At 36.9% G+C, this 11,247-nt stretch overlaps 1 protein-coding gene across 1 annotated transcript; it reads right to left on the reverse strand.

The window, feature by feature from the left end:
- Positions 1-532: 532 nt before the first annotated feature.
- On the reverse strand, positions 533-1,240 carry LOC138151239 (complement component 1 Q subcomponent-binding protein, mitochondrial-like). Its single transcript, XM_069074755.1, has one exon. It carries the CDS (start codon positions 1,238-1,240, stop codon positions 533-535), a length of 708 nt encoding a protein of 235 aa, XP_068930856.1.
- Between the last annotated feature and the right edge of the window lie 10,007 nt (positions 1,241-11,247).

Here is an 11,247-nt window from a genome sequence, read left to right on the forward strand (position 1 = left end):
GTTTCAGAGCAAGTTAAACAGAAACATTGTTTATGTTTCTTTTCTGTGAATTTCCTTCACATGTAATTTTTATCTGTCTCTATTATTTTGAAGATATTTCATTTCTGATTTCTTGAATTATGGTATCCAATCTTTATTTTTTTGTGGTGATGGTATTTTTGTTCTGGAAGAACTATATGTTTTTATTTTGTGGAGCTCTGTTTTTCTCTTAGCCTTGTATTTTTTTTTTATTTATGTTTCATTACCTTTCTTCATGCATCTAGATTTCTCCTTCAAGTGCTTGCTGAGTTAGCTAAAATCAGGGAAATTACATTTCTTTTTATTTTTTTTTAGGGGTCCAAGGGTTTTATTTCTTGTCATTCTGTGGTGGCGTACAAAAATGCCAGCAAAGGAAATAAAGGGTTAGGGAACATAATTTATGCCTGGCGGTATTTCACAGCACAGCGCTTTCTCCATGATGGCTTCTAGAAACGTTCTCTTGGAAGGAAGGGCTCAGGGAGCACAGCAGGGGCCCCCACAGCCTCAGGCCTCCCTAATGACACTTGACAAATCCTTTCAGATCTTCCAGAAAGTTGATGTACTCCTGGTGCTCTAAGGCCATGCTGAGCTCAATCAGCTCATCTGCAAATGTGTTGTCCACTCCATGGTCAGCCAGGAAGTCCATCAAGTGATCATACAGGGCCCAGTGCAAGGAATCTGTGTTGAGTGTGAAGTTTGTATCCTTCCAGTCAGATTCACTGGTGGGCTGAAAGCTAACTTCCCAGATGGAGAACATGTCACTCTCATCCTCTTCTTCCTGTCCAACCTCATCCTCTGGATAGTGGCAGTCCAGCACAAGGGCCTTCTTGGTATCATCCTTCACAACCTCCACCACGAATGTCGGGGTTGATGTAAGTTCAGGCTCTTGTTGTTCTTGGGTTTTCTGTCTCTCTGGTGGCTCATCATCGAATGTCGGTGGGATACTGTTGTTAATGTTGAATGTGACTGTGATCCTCACGCCAGCTACTCTCCTGACTAACTTGGCTTCTGTCCCTTGCACACCCAGTTCCCAATCCCCAGACATCTTGGGGAGGGATTTATGTTTCTGGATCTTCCTCTCCTCTTTAATTTCATCTGTCAGGAATTCAGCAAAGGCCTTGTCCCCCTCCGTGTGGAGCCCCCCGCACGTGCACGAACATAGACCGGGAGCGCTCCAGAGTGGCTGCAGGAGGCGGGGGTGCGTGGGCTCATACTTTGCCATGCTATCATGACTTTGCAACCATTCTCTGTTGCCATCTTAAACTAGAGTTTACCGCAGCTCCTGTACTTTCCACATTCTGGGACTCATATCAGACTGTGCAATTTTCTCACATTGGAATACCGCAGGATTGTGCCTGTCCCTTTCTCTGTATTCCATTCTTGGCTTTTCTTCTGACTTTCTAGACTTTGAAGTAATGCTCTTGCTCCAGTGCCTTTTCCCTCTCAACCCTCTTTTCATCTTCCCTTTTCTATGCAGTTTTCTTCCATTAAAATATAAATGCCTTGTTGTCATGGCTTCTCTATCTTTTTTATTGTATTTGCAAACTGTAGCAGCAAGCACCCTAGCATATGCAGGGTGGTTGCCAACACAGGTTCTCAGATATGCTTTTCTAAAGGAAAGCAACTCAAAATGGATTAACAATCTTACTTTAATCAATCAAACATATATCATTTACCTAGTTCAGGGGAAAAAGTCAGCACCCTGAACTTCAGAGAACACAGAGGTTACAAGCAGACAAAAAATACAGACAGAGAAACAGATCAGCAGACAGGCTTCCTGCTGCCTGACCATTACATCCATACCTAGTCAATAACCAGAAGGGGAAGCATGAATATCTGGGTTTTCAAAGCTAGGGGCTCAATGGCTGCCCGGAGTTTCACATGGTTGAATCATACAACTCTTCTCAAAGTGAGCCCCAAAACAATATCTCGCATCAGGGTAGCCTTCTCCTGGCTCAGAGAATGTCACAACCCTCTTGACCCACTGCCAATCACATAGCACCAAAAGTGTGGGCATTCCTGAAAACCAAGCCTCCCACCATAGGCTCCATGTGACCACATTCAGCCTATTAGAGGGCAGAGTATATTTTTAATTCAAGGAAGCTTCTCAGAGTCACTTAAGCCTATCAAAGGGCCTAGAGCCAGGGAAGATCTTAAAATCCTATATCCATAACACAAACCAAGAGCTTAGCCTAGTGCTACCACACTCGTTTGATACCACCTTTGTTAAGAGAACATTCAAATTAAAGAATGTATGCATTGTGCCAGCAATTACTTCCTTTATTATTTTAACAGGTCTTGCTCTGTTTGTACTGACATTAAAACTCAATTGACCATGAACATTCAGTTCCCTCAGAAACCATTCCTCTTCAAGTGTAAGTAAAGTAGGGATCTGAACATATTCTACCTCAACAAGTTAACCCAAGATCCTTGAGTACACACACACACACACACACACACACACACACACACATTACAATTACTGAGTACATAATTTATTCTCTGCCTAAAAAGAGACTTTCAAACTGCTTATTTCTATCATTTTAACATATCTTCCCCGCCATCTTCTCGGCAAGAGGTGAAGCTGTATTTCATTCAATTTTATTATATTTATATTATTTTTAGCGATTTGGAACTTTTTTTCAACTATAATTAATACTCTGAATTTCTTATTCTGAAAAAAATCTTCAATTTTAGCCTTTCACTTATTTTGGATCAAAGGTGGAATATTTTTTTTTGTATTTGCACTGATCCCACAGATACACACACACACACATATATATGTATATACATATATATGATATTCAATATATATAAAAATATATATGTGTATATATATATATATTTGATATACAATCTTTTTGAAAGGTTTATTGCATGAAGATCCTCCCCTCCCCATCCCCATCAGTGGTTTTTATAAGTAAACTAACATATCTTTTTACACCTGCATTGTTAATGTATTATCAATGAAATGGAAAAGTCTTACCAATTAATAGGCCTATGTGATCTGCTTTAAATCTGACTCACATAACCCTGTGGTAGGAGCAGGACGTGGATGTGAGGAGCTGGGAGAAAGAGAGAGCAGGTGGAGCACAGCAGAGCAGCTAGCTTGAGGGAGAGAGGGAGTGATTTTGCCTAAGGGAACTTGTGTTTTTAGGGAGGTCTAAGAGAGGGAGGACTTGGGATGTTTCTGTTTCCTGCATTGGTGATATGTATGGACTTTATCTTAAGAAGAATTCTTGGGGTGTCAGTGCTTCCTGCATTGGCAATGTATATAAACTTCTTTTTTACTATGATGGATTTGGCTTACTGGTTTGAATAAATGTCTTGGTTTCATCTTTAAAGAAGAGAGTCTCTTTTACCTTCCTATTCAAACCTGGGAATATACAACATATTCATAAGTGCTTTAGTGAAATAACACCCTCTTTTTGCAAGGAGAATAATGTGTATTTATATATATAGCTATTCCTTAATGTAGTAGAAAGAGAAATATATAGTCCATTTGATCATGTATGGGCTCTGGGAGTCCCCTTGAGCTCTCCTTGAGGCCTTGAGTTATAGACTCTGGGAAACTCCTTGGACTGTGATTAAATTGTCTCATTTGATGAGCCATTTGCATGAAGCAATAAGTCTTACATTGTGGCTGGGTCCAGACTTCTAGCCTAGTTACTAAATGCTAACTACTAACTTTAGCCTAGTCACTAGCCTAGCCCTCCATTGTTCATCTACTTCCCACCCAAACTGGCCTAGCCTACCATTTTTGTGGTTTCCAGGTAGTCTCCAGCAACTTCCCACCCTTAATCACTCATTGACCTCATTAACTCCTCCTGAAGACCCTCCCCAAACTCCTCCATTAGGCCACCCCTAGATTCCTCCCACAACCTTCTGTATATAAGACCCCATCCTATCTTCATGTATGTGAGAGTGCCATAGAATGTCTTGTGGGTGAGAGTGCCATAGAAGAGTGAGAGCCCCATAGAATGAGCTAGCACAGACTCACCCTGTGTCTAATACAAGCAAACTTTTAATAAACTTTACTTTTCTTTCTCTGAGAGAAGACATGAGTCGAGTTCGTTTGGCAAGACCTGGTGTGTTGGTATTTTGGGGTCTCCAGAGCAATCCTACCTCTTAGTGGGTAATCTCTTCACATTCTCTTAAGCATATTGCAAAATTCCCTTTGTATTTAATACTTGTGTAGCGGCAAGCACCCCAGCAGTCCCCAGGGTGGCCACCAGCACAGGTTCTTAGATCTGCTTTGTTAAAGGAAAGCAACTCAAAATGGGTTAACAAGTTTACTTTAATTAGTCAGACATATATCGTTTACCTAGTTCAGGGGAAAAAGGTCAGCTCTGGACAACGGCTTCCCAGAATCCAGATCAAATCACAGAACGCTTCTCAAAGTGAGCCCCCAAAACAAAGCCTCACATCAGGGCTTATATAGCCTTCTCCTGGCTCAGAGAATGTAACAACCTTATTGACCCACTGGCCAATCAAGAAGTATCTACTGAAAAACAAGCCTCCCACCCGAAGCTCCAGGTGCACTTTAGCCTAGGGGCAGGGAAGATCTCCAAATTTGCATTCCCATTACAACTTGGTGGAAATGAGATTCTCACTTCTCTGTTTTGGGGGTTCACTTGTTTCTTTGCTTTGTTTTATTTGTTCTCTGTCTCTGTTTCTTTCTGTCTCTGTGTCTCTTTTTTTATCTCTCTGTCTCTGTCTCTGTGTTTTGTTTTCTTGGTGGAAACTTTTTTGATTAATCCTCATAGATATTGCTACAAACTTCCTGCTTGTCACTTGTGTTTGCTACAATGGTTGTTTTTTCACTATGGGCTCTTGAGCAAGGTTTCATTTATTCATAGCACATCACACTCCAAATCTTTTCTTACTGATGCCTTTGGATAGTAATTCAAAATTTCCTACCAATATCTTTAAAGTAAAGGAAATTCCCCATAGCTTTCTGTCTTCAGTGGAATCTCAGCAAGAATTCTAACATCTTCCACTATTCACTCCATTCCTTTTCTATTGCCTTTAATATTAAGTTTGGTTTTCTTTTTTTAGAAATGTCCCATTTTGACAATTATTTGCTTCTACTCCCATCAAATAGATATTATTGTATCTAGATCTATTTTTAGATGCCATCTACTCTAGTAGACACATTTTGCAGATCATAAATAGAGGAATAATTAGATGACTTATCCAAGATGATTTTGCTAGTTAATGACCAAAGTAAATCTAAAACTCATATCTCCAGCCTCTGAAATCAGAGTGTAGTGTGTGCATGTTTTGTCTGTTTTATGTTTGTTTGTTTGTTTGTTTGTTTCTGTTTGACTGGTTTTGTTTTTAGGAGAGAAAGGAACCATGGTAAGATCTAATTGCATCATTTAACAAATGAATAAAGTAAGAAACAGAGAGGTTAAAAAAACAAATAGGTTCAAATTATGCCATATATACCTTCTATTTGACCCTCAGCAAATCATTTAATCACTTTGGGACTTGGTTTCCTCAATTGTAAAACAAAGGCATTGCATCTTATGACACCCATAGGTTCCTTCAAATGCCAAATCTATGATAGTATGTACCTGTGCCTTAAAAGTATAGTCAAGAAGGGGCGGCCAGATGGCTCAGCGAGTAAGAGCACCGGCTCCAGTGTCGGGATGACCTGGGGATCAAATCTGGGTTCCAATACTTACCGTGTTTCCCCGATAATAAGACACTGTCTTATTATTTTTTTTGGACAGAAAAACACCAGAGGGCTTATTTTCAGGGGAGGGCTTATTTTAATGAACATTTACAGCAATTTTAATAAACAGGTAAATGTGAACAAAAAGATGTACCTTTATTCAATAATGAATTCAATAAAGAACAGGATGACGCTCTCACTGCTGCAGCTCTGATTGGATGCAGCTCGGAGTGCAGCGTGCGTTTCACCCGGGGTGGGGGGACGGTGCATACAGAGGGTACCATAATGTAGCATGTAGCGCAGGGGATCACCTTCACTACAGTAGCAATCTCAATAGGGCTTATTTTGGGGGGAGGGCTTATTTTAGAGGAATCTTACACAGTAAGGGGAGGGCTTATTTTCGGGATAGGTCTTATTATAGGGGAAACAAGGGTAGCACCACACCCAGAAATAACTGGCTGTGTAGCGTTGAGCAAGTTACTTAACCCCGATTGCTTAAAAAGAAAAAGTATAGTCAAGAAAAACAAACTGATATATTGACCACTCCTGATAGTATATGCTTCATTACGAACCTAAAGTCATCACCTGACTACTGAGAAAAGAGAAACATTTTTCTTCATTAGTTTGGGAGAGTTAATATTAAAGCTTGTTTTGATCTAATTCTGTTGCATTTTAGGTTTGTCTTCCCTAACATCATTGTGTTTATTTATATTTATATTTTGTTCTAGTTCAGTTTATTTTTCCCTCAAGTGCATAAAATTCTTATTTAGTTCCAATCAATTTCCTCACTTTAAATGCCATGCATGTATGTGTTAAAGAAAGGCTAGCAAGTTGGGTGTGGAGACTGATGAGAAATAAACATGGTGCTTTCCTTAAAATCAAACTTCAGAAAGGAATTTAAGAAACAGAAGAAAAGCCAACCAAATCACTGTGAACTTTCAGGACAAGAAGATTGCTGTGGAATAGCGGAGAAGTTCTGAAGAGTTGGAAAGAGCAAAGAGAAGAATGAAGGAGTGAATGTAAATGAAAAGAACAACAACCAGGAAAAAAAGAATGCTATATAACTTCAAAGAACAAGTTTTATCCTAATGAAGAGATATGAGAAAACATCCCCCCTACTCCTTTGCAGATCTATACATACATACACACACACACACACACACACACATATATATATATATATATATATATATATATGGGTGGGGGTTCCCATGGATTTGGAACACTGCATATATTGTAAGATTTGTTTGTTTGTTTGAAATATTGGTCAGTTTTACTGAATTTTATGCTTCTAACTTTGATTATGTGATGGCTCTATGGGAGTAATGAAGGGGAAGAAAAATGAAATTAGGTGATATAAATCAATGAAATTATTTTTAGAAGAATCTTCCTTTACCTGACCCTGATATTTAATTCAAAGTTATAGCAAGGACAAAGAACAAATATTTATCCAGAATATCTCAGGGCAAACACTCCTCTACACTGCCTAGGTCTTTAGGGAAAGGAGGCTCAACTTAGCTCATTTCCTACACAGAGCTGATTCTGCCAACTTTATATGTAGATATGTCATGAGGAGTCTTCTTCACTTCCACTGGCATCAATCCATAAAGGAATAAGGAGTCACCAACTAATAAAAGGCAATTTCTTTAGAGAAGTGGAAACATGATGTATTGGAAAAAAAACCAGAATTGGAGTCAGAAGACCTGGGTTCATGTCCCAGACCAATTATCACTTTTGAAACTGATGGAAAAACAATTCAACACTCAGTATATCTGTCTACATATCTGGAAATGAGGAAATTGACCTCTATGATCTCTTAGGTTCCCTCAAGATTGAAGAGACTGTGAGTTTAAAATGATTCAAATAAATGACAATTTAGGAAACACATTCACATACATTATTTCACTTGATCTCTCACAAATTCACAAACACCCTATTTTAGGTAGGATTGTTAATATATTCCTCAATGACTACTTAAGGTCACTGATCTCATTAGAAAAGAAATAGCATTGCAACTCTATTAGTTATACTATATGCATAAAAATATCCCCCTTCAAAAATGATTTTATTGATATCTATCTATCTATCTATCTATCTATCTATCTATCTATCTATATAAATTGTCTAAATTTCTCCCAGTCTTCCTATTCTGTTCCCAAAGAGCCATCCCTTGTAACAAAGGGTATATTTTGAGAAAAAAATAAGAAAAGAAAAAGAAACATTTTAAGGTGTCTGATAAATAAAATAAAATAAATAAAAAAATATATACACTACTCCTTAATAATACATCTCCCACATCTTCAAAGAAGAATGGGCAAAAGTGTTTTTTCCCTTATGTCTTTTTTGGAGCCATGCTCACTCCTTGAAATTTTGCAATGTTCATTTGATTGTTTTGTTTTTATCTTCCTTCCCATTTACATTGTTGCAATGATATGGTATATTGTGTCTTTGGTTCTGCCTATTTTAGCCTCCGTGCAGCTATTTTAATCTTTCTATGCTTCTTTGTTTATTCAATATATATTAATTCTTATGACACAGTAATACTCCATTATATTCATGCACCATATTATTTTTAGCCATCTTCCAGTAGATAGACATCTCCTTTGTGTCCATTTTGAACATATAGCTATAATATTTATTTTTGGGGGCCTCTAATACCTTCAATAGAATGCAATTTCCCAGTTTTTAATATTTATATTGTTATTTTTTTATTTTTGCTTTGTAATAGTATTGTTGTAACTTTTTAGCTTTGTTGATTTTACCCAACATATAATAAATTTTGTTTTACACCCACATTTTTGTTCTATGAGTATCTTGACATTTTAAATATGTACTTTCTATTTGAAGAAAATACTCTGTACAAAGCATTAAAGGATATTAATGGGCAGGTTTTAAGTAAGAAATCTAATTTATCAAGTTATTTTTGAAACTTTGGATAATTAATAATTAAGGAAGGACATATTTATGCAATTCTGAGATTCTACTTTGCACATACCTAATTGGCAATTTTAACACAAGGGAAAGGAAAATGATAAATGGTGGAGGGCTATCAGGAAAAATAACAAATTGATATATTCTGGAACTGTGAATTATGGCAAAGAACTAGATTCAAATGGCATGCCCATCAACTGGAGAAAAGCTGAACAAATAATATTACATAAATTTATTGGAATACTATTTTGCTATATGGAATGGTGAAAGGGATGATTTCAGAGAAATATTGGAAGACTTGTAGGAAAAGTTACAGAGTTAAGTGAAGAGAAAGAAGAGAATAATTTTTAGGATAATAACATTGTAAAGAAAGAGAACTTTGATAGACTTAAGATGTGATGAATGCAATGGCAGATCACAATTAGAGAGTGATTAATTAATGATACTTCCTATCTTCTGTCAGAGAGATGATGGGTTTAAGATGGAGAATGTGAGATATACATCTTTTTAGATATAGGTAATATAGAGATTTGTTTTTCTTGACTAAATATATTTGCTACCAGGGTCATTTTTTTCTATCCTTTTCCCATTTCCAGTGTCTGGGAGAGGGATAGAGGGGAATACAATGAATTTTTTTATTAAAAAATTAAATTCTAAGGGAAATGTACACAGGCAAATAGAATAGATATATATATATATAAATAATTCCACATATTGTGTTATATATACACATATTTAGGTGTCTATTAATATATCACCAACCAAATACTCATATATATACACATGTGCACATACATGCATACACATATGCATATATTCATAACATGAAGTATTTATTATGGGGTGGGGTAGGCACACACAACTGAACAAATCAGGATAAGCTTCTTATAGGAGGTGGTTAAATTAAACCTTGAAGAAAACTAGATGAGTCAAGGAGGAAATGAATTTCAGGCATGGGTAACATCCTGATCATAGAATAAGTAGGTAAGTTAGGCTAGAACACAAAGGAAGTGGGTAAGAAGAAATGAAAAATAATAATTCTCAGATTGCGGAGTGGACTATAATGTTTTAAGTACTTTAAGAACTAAACTAAGGAATCTGCTTTTCATTTTAATTGCAAGAAATAGCCACTAGAACATCTCAAACAGAAAAGAGACACAATTCATGAATGGAATAAAAGTGAAAACTTCTTAGGTAACATTCCAGAAATCTGAACAGAATTTTAAGAAAGTACCAAAGAGTTAGTAAGCTGGGCTGGGAGCCTGGAACCCTTGCCTTACTTCCTGGGTCATAAGTTGAACTTTTTGTTAAGCTTACCTAAGCACAGGAGGGAAAAGCATAGACCCTGAAAATTTAAGCACAGGCCCAAATGTCCCAGACTTCTTTCCACTGACCACCATCTGAACTGTACAAATATAAAATTGAAAATCCTGTTGCAGAACTCCGGGCAGGCCACCCTGTCCTAAAATCCCCATGATTCATAAAATATTGTCTGCTTTCATATCTATATTGATATTGTTAGAACATTTATCTTCTGCTTTCATATCTAAGTTTAACTGATGACATATTGTATCTGTTTTCATATCTGCTAGACATTTACCTTCTGCTTTTTTATATTACTGACATTTCACCTGCAAACACCAACAGATTTTTGTGGTTAAGATTGTGCACCTCAGTTGCTAATTAATGGGAACAGGACAGAACAAGGAGGGGGGAGAAGGGGTGGTCTCTTGCATATGTAACCAAGTTTTCCATTTTCTATTTTCCCTCTCCTACTAGACTGCCTTTAGTAGTAAGACCCCCCTTCTTGCAAGAAGAAATAATTAAATAAATCCTTCCTATATCTACTTGGAGATATCTCTGCTTCTTTTTATTTGGGCAAGGGTCATTCTTGTCCCACACATTCATATCTAGTTTTTTTTTCAAAATGTTGAATCTGTAGATGTGTGGAAGATGATCTGGCTAGGAAAGAAATTGTTTGCGGGGAGAACATTTAGGAGAATACAACAAAAGTCAAGACAATGATGTCTTGAACTATGTTGTTGGCAATTTAGGTAAAGAAAAGAGAATAATTCTCAACTGTGTAAGAAGAGTTAAAAACTTGCTAGGTGACAGGCTTTTAGAAACTAGTAAAAGCAACAAGGTTAAGAGGACTTTAAAGTCTGTAATTTGAGTAACTGGAAGGATAGTGGTGTCTTCAACAGAAATAAAGGAGTTAGGGAGTGGGGTGGGTTTAGAACAAAGGAGTAATGAGTTTGATTTTTAAGATGGTGTATTTGAATACTCATGATATGGGATTTACAGAAATTCTCCAGATGCCTCTGTTTGTTGGTAACATTTTGATGAATCAAGTCCTAAAACACCGCAGGTCTTCCTGGAAGAGATGTCTATCCAGTCAAAAGAATTTACTTATCCACACAGGAAATATCAAATGAAGAATGCCAATTATCTAAATTATGTCATAAAATTAAAAAAATATATATGGTGGCAATCTCTCTCTATTTCCCATCTATCCATCCATCTACCATCTATCTATCTATCTATCTATCTATCTATCTATCTATCTATCTATCTATCTATCTATCATCTATCTATCTATCATCTATCTATCTATCTAT

The sequence above is a fragment of the Petaurus breviceps genome, unplaced genomic scaffold (assembly GCF_028583685.1).
Source record: "Petaurus breviceps papuanus isolate PSGF00001 unplaced genomic scaffold, PetGlider_PUasm1.0 90895, whole genome shotgun sequence".
NCBI classification, from domain to species: Eukaryota; Metazoa; Chordata; class Mammalia; order Diprotodontia; family Petauridae; genus Petaurus; species Petaurus breviceps.